At 44.4% G+C, this 14,279-nt stretch overlaps 1 protein-coding gene across 1 annotated transcript; it reads left to right on the forward strand.

Annotated features, from left to right (window-relative positions):
• The first annotated feature begins 1,704 nt into the window (after positions 1-1,704).
• Positions 1,705-13,887, forward strand: pwwp2b (PWWP domain containing 2B). Its single transcript, XM_080740142.1, has 3 exons — positions 1,705-2,062; positions 6,934-8,625; positions 11,747-13,887. The coding sequence occupies exons 1-3, from the start codon at positions 1,923-1,925 to the stop codon at positions 11,751-11,753; spliced, it is 1,839 nt and encodes a 612-aa protein (XP_080596268.1). The 5' UTR covers positions 1,705-1,922; the 3' UTR covers positions 11,754-13,887.
• Positions 13,888-14,279: the final 392 nt, after the last annotated feature.

Consider the following 14,279-nt stretch of genomic DNA (forward strand, 5'->3'; position numbering starts at 1 on the left):
ACCGTGGATCATGCTATTCTGATTGAGAAACTAAAAGCCATCGGTCTTGACAGCGCAGCAGTGAGCTGGATGCAATCTTACCTGGTGGGGAGGGAACAGGTGGTGGAGATTAACGGTACCCTGTCCCCCCCCCTCCCAGTAAGCTGTGGAGTTCCCCAAGGTAGCATACTGGGACCTCTGTTGTTCCTAATATACGTGAACGACATGGCATCTGCTTGCGACTGCAACCTGTTCCTGTTCGCGGATGACTCGGCTCTCCTAGTCTCGGGCAAGGACCACTTGCAGGTTGAAAAGACACTTAACTCTGAACTGAGTAAGATCTGCACATGGCTTAACGACAACAAATTATCAATTCACCTGGGCAAAACCGAGTCCATCCTCTTTGGATCAAATCATAACCTCAAAAAGGTAGAGAACTTCACAATCAAAGTGGGTGACAAGGTCATAACACGAAAAAACGAAATCTCCTACTTAGGATGTATCCTTGAAGCTAATCTTTCCAGCGAAAAGATGACTTCAAAAGTAATACAAAAAATCAACCAACGAACTCGTTTCCTACAGAGGATCGCCCCAATGGTCAACTTCAACACACTGAAGACCATAGCTGGTGCAATAATCCAGCCCCTCTTTGACTATGGAGTCCACGTATGGTATCGTGACGCCCCACAAGCCCTAAAAACTAAACTCCAAACAGCCCAAAATAAACTAATTAGGGTCCTGCTTAACCTTCCCAATCAGACTCACCTCACCGCTACTCACCAGTTAAGAGTGGGGTGGCTCAGAGTAGATGACAGAGTACAGCAACTTGCAATGGGCCTGGTGTACAAGATACACTACACCACTATGATACCCAAGTACCTGTCAAAATACTTTAAAAACGTTAAGGATGTCCATAATTACAACACCAGAGGCAGTGCCACAGATCACGTTCAACCCAGAGTCAACTCAAAGAAAGGGTCGAACTCGTTCTTCTGCTACACCACAAAAATGTGGAATGCCTTACCGAAGGCCATAAAGGAGTGTGGATCACTAGCATCCTTTAAAATTGCCCTAAAAAACCACTTACAGGCAGCAGCCGTTCACAACTGGTAAAAACCTAGCCCAACCCTACCCTCCCTGCCCCTTCCTTGTATATACTGTACATACTGATTGTTTAGACTTACTGTTACCTGCCCCTTCCTTGTATATATTGTATATACTGTACTTACTGATTGTATAGACCTACTGTTTTCTTTTTTTCTTTACATATCTACTGCATAGTACTGTGTTCTATTTGTCTGTCATTCAATGTTATATGAGATACTTTAATGGTTTCCTGTTGAAATAAGCTTAGTCTTTTCATGGATCTCCTTTTAGTAGACCTTGTACCAGTGAACTGTACCGTCATGAATCTGTACATTTTCCTATGCAAACTTCTAATAAAGCCTTCAATCAATCAATCAATATTAACGATAACAAAACATTCTAAAATCTCATCAAATGGTGGTCCGTGGCTCAAATGCCGAATAAATAACGGACCTTTGATGTGAAAAGGGGTGAAAACCACTGGTCTAGTAGTGGTGTCAGGAGAAAGGCGTCATGAGACTCTCACTAGCAGATGTTGAGGCTTTTTGATATAGAGGCCATAACGACCATTGCTGGTCTCAATGAATAGTAGCAGCACATTATACCCAGTGTGACAGAGACAGAAGGGTAGGCCTTATCTCGAAAAGCTTTTTGCTCCTCGCACTGTCTCTGTGCGTGATGTCACCAGTGGCAGAACTGTTGTAATTGACTTGGTGGGGGTGATGGCGTCATTTCATGCCCTGGTGTAGCCTCCCCGTGCTCCAAAAAGAGAAGGGAGTTAGGAATTGCCCGACGCGACCGTGGCTCCCTTGGCCGGGATCGAGCACCGCCAAGCCGGACACCTCACCACGGAAAACATGGAGGCTGTGGCCGAGGAGCTGCGGGCCGGCTCTCGGGTGCTTGTCACCATCGACCAAATACTCAACGACACACTGGTGGTGACCCTCACCTACCTGGAGAGGAGCTACACGGGGATATTACTTGACTGCAAGAAAAAGTGAGTGGGTTCTCTTCGGATAAAATTTCGCATTTTTGTATATAAAAAAATAAGTGGCTAACGTGCTAACAGCTAGCTAACAGCTAATCTCGGATGCTAACAAGCCAAAGCTAGCTAGTTAGCTCAAGTGGGCCTTCATACAAAAGACTGTGGAGGTATTGTAACAGACAAGGCAGCCTTTTCTGTTAGCCAACCTGCTAATGTGGGAAACATTCTCATTTCAGGCGATTATACGATTTTGAACTGAAATGTGCCATTGCGAGGTTGTAGTACTGGTGAAGCCAGTGGCCCTCTATTAATACACATTTCACTGACTTCACTGAACAATAGCCAATGTCATTGGGTTCATCTGTAGCTCATTGTTAGCCAAATCAAATTGAGAGTTTCAGACCAGTTACAGCATAAAATACAGGCCTTGTCTGAACACCTCTGTGAGCATCACATTAGGAGCTTTATTTATTCATCCAGATTTGTTTTTTAATTGCTTATCATCTCCCTTTATATCATGTCACAAATTGCATAATTCACATATATTGATTTACAGCAGTTAGATGGTGTAGAAATAAACCAGACCCAGGCATAGTTGGGCCTTATAAGCAATGGGCATAGAAGAGACAATACTAGAAAAAATAAACACTTTTAATATAATGTTAAACAGTAAACAGATGAATCCAGTCAGATCTAGTGGCCATCATGGGCTTTGTCTGACATCAGAGAGATTTGTCTTGGTACAAAAAATCACCACTTATTGTGTTCAAGCTCATAGCCATGAGTGTTGTTAAAGTCATATCATTATTGATGTATTTTAGGTATTTACACCTCTTCAGCGTGTGTGTGTGTGTGTCACACCTCAGATACAGTCACATGTATTAGCCTTGGTGTTCGTCTTTAAGTATAGTGCACCTTCAAAGCCACTGGGTTTAGCCTATTTTTAGATCTGCAGAATCTGCCCAGCTTTCCTCTTTAGTATGCTTAGATGGTTTTTCATGAGAGAGCTAGGGGCCGTCCTGGGAATAACCCTTTCCAAATGAAGGAAACAGGGCCTATGAATAACTTTAAACGGGCCTATATATTTTAGGCCTTGTCACTGACAGAATTTGACTGCTTCTTCCTTTTCTGCACATGAGATACGTTTCCCGTCATTGTCTCCCGCAGGTTTTCATATCACCATCTTTGGCATATCGCTCAGTCCGATCTTGGCATTTAGTTGAAGTGTACAAAACATGTATTGAGTCAACGGCCGGGCAAGAGCTGTGTCCTTGTTCCGTGCCGGGCCCAGGACTTTCTGTCCTTCGCCAACAAACTGATCCTTCTAGAAGTAGGGATGGGACGATATGAAAATGTCATATCACGATTATTGTGACAAAAGAAATCAAGATTTACAATATTATCGCGATAATCGAAATCCATCATCCTGGGGTGGAACATTTGCCAAAAAAAAGTAGATCTATCGATAGAGAGTGGAAAAAAGAGAGAAAAAATTACTGTATCAAGTACTGTATGTATATTATAAGTACCTTTTACCAATAGAGGGTTTAAGTGGTACAGGATATGCAGCTCGACAAATAAAAGGTGAATTGATCCCACTCACGACGGAGGACGATATCACAATAAATTAAATCTTCACGATAGGATTATCGTGAGTGTTTTTTATCACGATAAACGATAATATCGCGTATCGTCCCATCCCTATCTAGAAGCTCTGTGTCAATCATGGCCATGGGGCCAATTTCGCCTGCCTTTTTAAAGACGCATGATGAAAAAGGTCTCAGAGTGCCGAGTCTCATGGTGAGACTATTATTGAGAGGTGCCTGCCAATTACTAATCTGTTGGGGGGAGAAAATGTGCTCCCCAAATGTGACCTAATTAATAAAGTCATGACACACAGGCCCCACAGTAGACGTGGTCGGGGAAAACAAACTGAAATCTCCTGGCGCTCTCTGTACATCTCCCAAATCCCGAGTGATTCATGAGATTGTTGTTGCTCAGTCAGGTGTGTGTGTGTGTGTGTGTGTGTGCGCGTGTGCGAGTGGCTGCGTGCATAGAGGGGGGGGGGGGGGGGGCTCCTGGGCATCCTGTAGCCTCTTTGTCTGCAGTCACTTGACTAAACAGCAACACAGCCATGTTGCTAGTGCTACTGCTTGCCAGCCGAACCACATCAGAGGGTCATTATTCCATGGGACACGTCTGCAGGTCCCGCTCCACGCAGAAGGAACGTGATATAAGCAGACAGACACAGATTAAACTAACTTTGTATTATATATGTATTATATATAAATAAAATTTGCCTCTGGCAGCAGGGTAGACTAACAGCCAGCCTGCTGCTGTGTGTCCCAAACCACACGCATACATTTAAAGTTCTCAAAGTGGATTCCAGGGACTGTGGGTTCCTTTTAGGGGAGTCTATATCGACCCGTACAAGTCTGTAACTCTGAGACCATGACATTTGAAAGTTTGAGAACCACCGATTTAAAGAATGCTCAGCATAGACCTTATTCACACCGTGGCCATCTTGGATCACATGACCACATGGCCATTTGTCAATTTATTCAAAGAAATTGGTTGAAAATAACAAATATTTTGGGACCATCGCTCTATTGTTTACAATGATTTGTAATGCAGGCTCAGATGTGTTGCCACCCCATGTGGTCATGTGATCCAAGATGGCCGCGGTGTGAATAAGGTCTATGGGTGTCCGGGTGGCACAGGGTGACAGGGGTAAAGTTCCTGCCAACCACCATGGAGACTGGGATTTGAATCCTCCTCCGCAGTACATCCGGCTTGACTGCCATATAGTGCCCAATCCAAGAAACACAATTGTAGTCCATGGGCCAGACGAGATGTCGGTATCAAAAAGGTGGCAAAGGTTATCATGCATTTTATAAACGCTCTATATCAGTAGATTATATTTTGGTATGATAACCCTTTCTTAGACCCAGCTAAATTGGTGTTATCAGCCGCTAGAGTTGGTGTCCCATTAACATTACATTACAGGAAAAAAGGTAAAACAATTAATCTGCTTTTAGTAGCATAAGAGGGGTCAAACTAGGGGGTTTTCATGATGCCGAATCCATTGCAAGCATCTGTTTTGCACAAAAAATATTCCTTGGGCTATAAATGGCCTCAGAAGATGATGCATGTATGGGTGTGCATTCATGTTAGTCGGAGGCCTTAGGGTTTTATTTCTCATGCTAATCAGTCTAAAAGCGCCAAATTTTGCACAGATGTAGCCCAGGGTATGCTCTAATGATTTAGCTAGGGCGCCCGAGTCGGTGACCTTCGGGCTCCAGAAAACATCCACAAAACTCTTAAAAGTGATGACTCATCACTTTTCATCACTAAACCATTGTTTTTCTGGAGCTGTGGCGACCCCGAAGGTCACCGACTCGGGCACCCAAGCTAAATCATTAGAGCATGCCCTGGGCTACATCTGTGCAAAATTTGGCGCTTTTAGACTGATTAGCACGAGAAATAAAACCCTAAGGCCTCTGACTAACATGAATGCACACCCATACATGCATTGTCTTCTGAGGCCATTTATAGCCCAAAGAATGTTTTTTGTGCAAAACAAATGCTTGCAATGGATTCGGCATCATGACAAACCCCTAGTTTGACCCCTCTTATGCTACTAAAAGCAGATTATTTTTTTGATTTTTCCCCTGTAATGTAAAGTTAATGGGGCACCAACTCTAGCGGCTGATAACACCAATTTAGCTGGGTCTAAGAAAGGGTTATCATACCAAAATATAATCTACTGATATAGAGCTTTTATAAAATGCATGATAACCTTTGCCACCTTTTTGATACCGACATCTCGTCTGGCCCATGGACTATTGGGGGAGGGTGATATCTGTCTCGGCACTACTAGTGAGTGACTCCTACAGGTTGGTCAGGACACCTGTTAAGCAGGGTGCATTACTGCCAGGTTTAGTGTGTTCCTCCACATCAGTCAGTGGTCTTCAACGTTTTCAGGCCAAGGACCCCTTAGTTGAGAGAGATGAAGCAGGGACCCCCATAAACTTTTCATAGATTCCATATAGTTTCATCGTTTGACAGCATAATCATCAGTGTATTTTGGATTCATGCCAATTTGTGTTTTCAGATATTTAACCACTTGAACCGTCAATACTTACTAAACTTGACCTTTCACTTAGTGTGCTCTTTTTTCCCCTCTACACCAAACCTATTTGCCGAAAATAGCCGATCTACTAGCTCACAATGCCTCACAATAGTGGTTAAAAGGAGAAAAAAAGTTTCTATCTCACAACGATTTGGCGGACCCCCTGTAGTAACTCTGAGGACCCCCTAGGGGTCCCGGAACCCCTGTTGAAAACCTCTGCTCCACATGCACTGTGGCCTCTCAGTGAACCTTCTCGCTATCAGGTGAAAAGAAGCAGCTGCTGATTAATGTGTATTTGGAGGAGAGGAGACACATGGTTGTCTACACCCTCCCTAAGACCAGCTGTAGGGGTAATCGGTGACAGGGGGGGAATTTGGGAATTGACATGAATGCTAAACAGAAATTATTCTCAGCTAAAGAAAAGTAGGGTTTCTCCCCTGTCAGGAATGATTTTTGAGCAGCTTTGCCTTAAATTTATGTTTTAGCTGGTTGCACATTAGGAGATTCATTTGGTCTATGCAGGGTCAGATACAAGAAGTGCATAACACCAATTTCCTTGTGGAGGAAATCGCTTAACTAAAGAATTTGAGAAATGCCTGTCATGCATAACCGGAATATTTGTGTGACCAGTTTGCTGTTTGCACACTGCTGAACTTGTGAGCTTCATCCTAATATTGCAGTGAATGGCCTATTGCTATTTGGTTTCTGATTATTGTTGTTCGGTTTGTTTGTTTTTCTTTCTCCATCATAGGACCGGGCTCTTCTGTCTACCAGATGTCACAACGAAAGCAAGCTCCATATTCACACCGGGTTATGAAATCCCTGAAGTTCTGAGCGAGGAGCCAGGTTCAGAACTTTCAAGTCAGGCTTCCCACAGACCAAAGGATGAAAATACCCTTCCTGAAAATGAGACACCTCTTCCATGCCCTGTGCCCACGCCAGTGCCAGTTGGACAGACTACTTACCCTCCTTATTTTGAAGGAGCCCCCTTCCCTCGACCCTTATGGGTGCGTCACAGTTACAGCCAATGGGTACCTCAGCCCCCTCCGCGACCAATTAAGAGAAGGAAGAGGCGAACTCGAGAGCCTGGCCGCATGACAATGAGCACCATCCGCCTGCGGCCGAGGCAGGTGCTTTGTGAAAAGTGCAAAAACACGCTGAACAACAGCGACGAGGACAGCAGCAAAGACGGCATGAGCAACACTAAGGCCTCCAGGAAGGAGAATGCGCCCCAGAGCGATGGCGACGAGGCCAAGGACAGTTCTGCTAAGGTGGCAAAGAAGGAGGCCATGCTCCGGAGGGCCGCCAAGAGGCGGGAGAACGGCACAGGCTTTGACAGCAAGCGCCTCAGGAAGGAAAAGCGAGGAGAGGCTGAGGGGGAGAAGTTCCCTGCCGGCGATGTGATCCCGCACAGTCCTGTCATAAAGATCTCCTACAGCACGCCACAGGGCAAGGGGGAGGTCATTAAGATCCCTGCGCGGGTCCACGGCTCGGTCAAGCCGTTCTGTCCCAAGCAGCTGGTGCAAAACGGCTTGAACGGCAAGGTGGGTGCCGAGCCCACCAAGGAGCAGCGGCACATCCTGGATGCCACTAGGTCGGGTCTCACGGTGTCCATTCCTAAACTCAAACTGACCAGGCCCTTCACCACCTTGAGCCAGGGCCTGCCCTCACCAAAGATCCGCTTGAGGCCACCTCAGAGGGACGGTGAGGACGGCATGGTGGAATATGAGGCCGGACTCGTCAGGAGCCCCCGGGCTCCAGGTTCCTGCCTCCCCCACTCGGAGGACTCGGGGGAGGGGAAGAACTCCCTGGATCTGTGGTCGGAGAGTTCGGTGGAGGAGGCCGACGGGGGCCACGGCGACCTGACCCTGCTCATCAACTTTCGCAAGCGCAAGGCCGACTCTTCCAGCTTGTCCGTGTGCAGCAGCGACAGCCTGGACGAGTCCAAGTCCTACAGCTCGGACGGCACCTCTCCAGAGCTGAGCGATCTGGCGCCCGGCGAGGACATCTCGGTGTCCTCGTCCTCCGTGCCCTCGTCGCAGGACGTCTGCAAGACGGTGCCACCGATTACCGTGCGGCTGCACACGCGCAGCATGACCAAATGTGTGACGGAGGAGGGCCACGCGGTGGCGGTGGGAGACATCGTGTGGGGAAAGATCCACGGCTTCCCCTGGTGGCCCGCACGCGTACTCAACATCAGCGGCAGCCGCAAGCAGGAGACGGCGAGCTGCGAGGCCCAGTGGCCCGAGGCTAAGGTGGCGTGGTTCGGCTCGCCCACCACCTCCCAGCTGTCCGTCGCCAAACTGTCTCCCTTCAGAGAGCTCTTCAGGTCACGCTTTAACCGCAAGAAGAAAGGGATGTACCGCAGGGCCATCCTGGAGGCCTCCAAGGCCGTGGGTCACATGGGCCCTGAGATTACGTCGCTGCTCTCCCACTGTGAAACGTAGGTCTGTCCTTATCATGCACATGTAATTACAACATAGATGTGTCACTGTGTTTTGCTTTACCTGAAAGTGGTTTTTCGGAGGCATAGTTAAGACACAGATGCATGCAGAGAAAAAAAAAAGTATTTAAATGTCTGATTAGACTGTGTGATCTTTGTACATCTGCTAGACTGAGAACATCAGCCAGTTGAAGATTATTCTACTCCATTTCTACTTTTTTTTTTTTTTTTACTTCATTTTAATGTTCAAACTTCCCCTTTTCAGCACTGATGGCTATATCATTATTCATTTTGGCTATTGAGTCTTGATTTGTAAAGAAAAACACTCAATAAGTATTTTGATTCTTATTGAAAATCCTGATGTCCTTAATGAAAATGCTTCTTCCAGTTACTTTCTAAGTGTTATTGTTTATTAAGGATCCCCATTAGTCTACACACCATAGCAGAGACTATTCTTTAAAATATCTATACTTTTTTTTGCATGTTCACTCGCAAGTCCCTAGTCTCTACCAGACAACTGTGACTTGCATGACAGCAGAAAAATCAAAGGCCCTTCACCACCTTGAACCAGGGCCTGCCCTCACCAAAGAGCGGCTTGAGGCGTATCTTTTTCAAATGACTGTATTATTTTTTGCGCATGTTCACGTTCACACACAACTCCCTTGTCTGTACCAGACAACCGTGACTTGCATGATTAGCAGAAAAATCACCTCTTCATCAAAGTGCACATTGCCAATGTGTTTTGATATGGGGCGCCTGTGGTATACTTTGTCTGGGCTCACCTGCTTCTGTTTAACAACAGCACGTTGTATATGCTGATTAAACCGCTTCAGTAGAAAGCAAGGTAGTGACTAGTGTACCAATAATGCTGCAAGCTGCCAAAGCACGCCATGCAGGTCCATGTTTTTCAAAAGGTTTCTCATGGTGGAATTTTAGATTAGCCAGAAACCTTTCTAATTGCTTACTGTGAAGCATATAGGTAGGTTACCTCTGATCAAGTATCATCTAACCACAGCTAACATAACAACATTGAAATAAAAAATCACACCCGTGTGAACTGAGCGGTGGTCGTGGAGGCTGCGCAACAGCAAAACAAATATATTGTGTGTGTGTGTGTGTGTGTGTGTGTGTGTGTGTGTGTGTGTGTGTGTGTGTGTGTGTGTGTGTGTGTGTGTGTGTGTGTGTGTGTGTGTGTGTGTGTGTGTGTGTGTGTGTGTGTGTGTGTGTGTGTGTGTGTGTGGTGTGTGTGTGTGTGTGTGGGGGGGGGTGTCTGGCCTGGCCTGAACAACAGCGCCCCTCCCTTAACATGTGTGGTCACAAAAGGTACTACATACAGGCTACATACACCATACAGACAGACACGCATACAGACAGACAGACAGACCCACACACACGGCCACGTATAGGAGCGTTGTGACCACCGCTCAAAAATAATAATGAACTGCTTACTACAGTTAGAAACTTGTAGTTTGTCAGCAAAATTCCAAAACCATGTTGTTTCCCTTTAAATAAATGAACAATGCTGCTACAACAGGATGAGGGCACTAACGTGAAATGCAAGCCCATGAAAAAAATCACTGTACAGTTGTGCGTTCAAATACCAAACGTAACTAAAGAAAGTCGCTGCCTGGGAGATATGTAGGTTTTGCTAAGCTTGTTGCCCAGTTTTCCTGGCTTGTTGACCCTAGGTAGCCAAGCAGCAGTCTCTTATAACATCCACTCAAAGGTTAAATATTGTCTCCAAGTGATATGGCACGGACAGGCGGCTCCCACACACTCTGTTTACTCTGTCTGGTATAGGCTCAAGGGCAGTGTGGAGTAGGGATGGGACGATACGCGATATTATCGTTTATCGTGATAAAAAACACTCACAATAATTAGAGATGTTACCGATCAATCGCCAATGGATCGGATCGGGCCGATCAAAGCGTGATCGGCGATAATCGGTGGTTTAGATCAAAAGGTAAATTCACCGATCCGATCGGATCGGTGCATCCGATCAACCAGCCGTTCAGTATGCCCACTTGAGGCCATTTTGGGGTATTGATTTCCACAGTGCTGAAGGAATAATTAGTTACTGCTATGATAATAAATACATAGTAATGCTGGTAAATAACTATAAGGCAAATATATAAATGAATTCATGAGTGAATGAATGAATTAAAGTTAAAACATTAACATTTAGAAAATATAAATAATAACTTGATCGGATCGGTGATTGATCGGTATCGGGTGATCAAACTTTTGTGATCGGTGCTCGCTGATCGGTTCCAAAAAACCTGATCGGACCATCCCTAACAATAATCGTATCGTGGAGATTTAATTTATCGTGATATCGTCCTCCGTCATGCACTGGGATCAATTCACCAGGCCTTTTATTTGCCGAGCTGCATATCCAGTACCACTTAAACCCTTTTCACTCTATCAAATGTCATTGCCAAAAAATAGCAGATCTACAAGCTCACAACACGTCGCGATGCGACATGTTGTGAGCTTGTAGATCTGCTATTTTTTGGCAAATGTTCCGCCCCAAGATAATGGATTTTGATTATCGCGATAATATCGTAAAACGCGATTTATTTTGTCACAATAATCGTGATATGACATATTCATATCGTCCCATCCCTAGTGTGGAGGTGCAGAGCACACCCTACTTGTTCTGCATATATCTGGTTAGCAAATTAAGGCAGTCCATATTTGGGAAACCCTGTGTTCTGCCCTGTCAGCTACATAGAGGTTTCAACAGGCATGCTATTGCCTCTGAAACCGTTTGACTTGAATTCATAATGTCCCCTAATCTTCAGGGAGTAGCAGTGAGTAAAGTATCAACTCAACAGGCACACCTTCCCCCCCATTTCTTTGTCTAGACTCTAGACCCTACATGATCTGACTACTGTTTGCTCTCACGCCAGATTTATGTTTAATTGCGCATCGTGTCGAACACCTAAATAGCCAGTCTACAAGCTCACCACAACGTTGTGAGCTTGTAGATCTGCTGTTTTAGGAGCACAACGCTGCCACACAGGCATGTACAAGACTGGCCTTTTTAGGCATTACTTTGTATTTTCTCTTCTCTCTCTCCCCCTCTCTTACATTGTCGTCTCTTTCTCTCTTTTTGCAGAGGTTGAGGGCTGAAGTCAATTCTCAGAGGTTTTTCTGAACTCGACTCTGTCATCAAATCCCAGGAGAGAGTACGTGCGGTTGCCACGGCTACTATTTATATGCCGCTTTCTTTTTCCCCCCACAAGGCTGGAGGAAAATGGCCACCAAGGCGGAGTGTTGTTTAGACTGCATAAGGGAGCAAAAAGGGCCAGTTTGAGGTATCTCATTGGTCTGCTAAGAACTGAACTATTCCTCCTTTTTTATTTTCTAGGTTTAACCATATTTCAATAGAGCTGAATAGCGACACTACAGGAAAACCGAATGTATTTATTATCTGTAACAGTTTATTATTATAAGTTACGTCGTCCACCTTTCTACAACGATCCCGCAAACATCTTCCCAATCCCAATATGCTGCTGTCAAGTACGGTCCTCGACACCACTTGGGTACAGTGTGTTCTGACTCTCGCCCAACGAGAAGATCCCAGTGCCATCTTCAGCCGACACCCCGCGCTCCCCACCCATCCCCCATGTGATCATTGCTGAACAGGCTGAGATGTTTTTTTTTTTTTTTTTTTTTTTTTTCGTGGTTTGAAAAAGTCTTAGTATGAAGTTTTGTACTTTCCATGTCGGAAGAAAAAAGAAATGTGAAACTGCTCCATCCAGAGACTGTTCGATCTCTTCTGTCAATCATATAAGCACTGTTCCATCCTCATTTATGTAGCCTTCAGTGTCACTCTGTGGATATGTGGATTTATTTATAAGGACCCCTGTTCTCTCTCTAAACAAAACCCATCATGTTGTTTCTTCCATTTATTGTTTTTTTTTTTATATATTTAGGAGACTCTTTTAGAAGTGTGTGACATGGGTTGGCAAAAGGTTTCCCACCCACTTCCTTTGCCCCCTCCCCCCTTGTCCTTGAAATTAATTTCTACTCACTTTAATTATTTAATGCGTTACGTTTTAAGAAAAAGCACTTTATCTTTACCTTGGTGGCCTGCTGTAAGCTCACTGTTGGAAAAATACTAGCTGAAGATACAGCCGCGATAGGCATCGGGGGAGTTAAAAAGTGTCATGGTTGACTATCCATGGCCTTGTAAGGAAAAAAGAGAACTTTTTTTTTCTCTTTCTTTTTATTTTCTTTTATTTCATTTTTTTCTTTTATTTGTGTGATTCGGGGAGACCGGATACCTTTTTGTGGGTGGTTGTGTACACTGTATTCTTGCATTTGACCTGGGTGTGTCTGTCTTTGTCAACGTATCCACAACCAAACACTACATGAAATCCACATTAACATGTTTCCACTGGAGTAAAAAGAAATGGGACAAAACAATAATGTGTCAAAGACCCCCCTATGCATCGTCAGTTAAAGCTTTATTAGTAACCTTTGACAAAAATGCTGTAAGAATACTGTGAATTCAACTGCAGACAGAGGAGAAGTGAAGGTTTCGGGCGAGCAAGCTGGCGAGTATAGCTGCAGCCAGCAGTTATTGAGTCATGAGAGCAGCCTGCAAATCTGGCCTTTAATGGCCTTTGTGTTGAAAGCAGCACTGTTGGAACGAGGAATGGTTGGGGAGGGGGGGCAGAAATGACAGAGCATGGCTAACCTAGCATAGTGTTGTTGTCGGATGGAAACCGATTTATTTTTAAAATGGTGAAAATAGCTGATCTACAAGCACACAACACAGCTTTGTGTGCTTGTAGATCTGCTATTTTAACTAGTTTGGTGCGACAGTCTTGTATGATGAAGCGGGGCTTTTCTTTACCAAAAAAACATACAAATTTGAATCTCGGAGATACAAGGTTTCTGCCCGACAGTGACGATAGCACACAGTCTAATTAGCCTGTCTCCTTTTCCTGTTTCGTTGTCTGAAAATATCAGACTTGGGTCATCTTCAAACCTGCCGAAAATAATGGTCCCTTTTATGGAAAACTAGCCCATCGATTGTCTGAGAGCGGAGCGTGTTTTGTAAAGATCAAATCTCATTATGATCAGCGGTGTGGCTGTTTTGTTGTGACTCTTAACTAGCTATGAGGCTGTAAGGAGGAGTACTGTATACGCCCCCCACCCTCCTAACTAACTATGAGGGGAAACATTTGTCAGGATATTCCCTTGTATGAGCAACATGGCTATCTACTGTTGCCCATATTGGTCAATGTTATTGGCTACTTTTTTGTTTTGTTTTTTTACATGTACTGTATATAAAATAAAAAAATATACAAGCAATAATCTAGCTGCTGTTATAATCTGCATCTATTCTTTATTTTTTGTGACCATTTTAACCTTGACATGCCTATTTTTAGAATGTCATCATGATATTATATTATCAGTGATGGTTAAATCTTTTCAAAAGTAGCAAAAATATCCAGCTGTAGTACCTGTAGCTCGACAATTTTGTTTACAGTGTTTGCCGTACGGCGATTTATATGGGGCTTAAAGGTCACATTCTTTTTTTCATATTTTTTATTGTAATTAGAGAAATCAAAAGACGAGTGTTAAAATGTTTTAATTTGCTGCTTTTCTATTGTTTTAGCAATTTTAGTATTAGTATT

Source organism: Nannobrachium achirus, assembly GCF_963921795.1.
Source record: "Nannobrachium achirus genome assembly, chromosome: 13".
Classification (NCBI taxonomy): Eukaryota; Metazoa; Chordata; class Actinopteri; order Myctophiformes; family Myctophidae; genus Nannobrachium; species Nannobrachium achirus.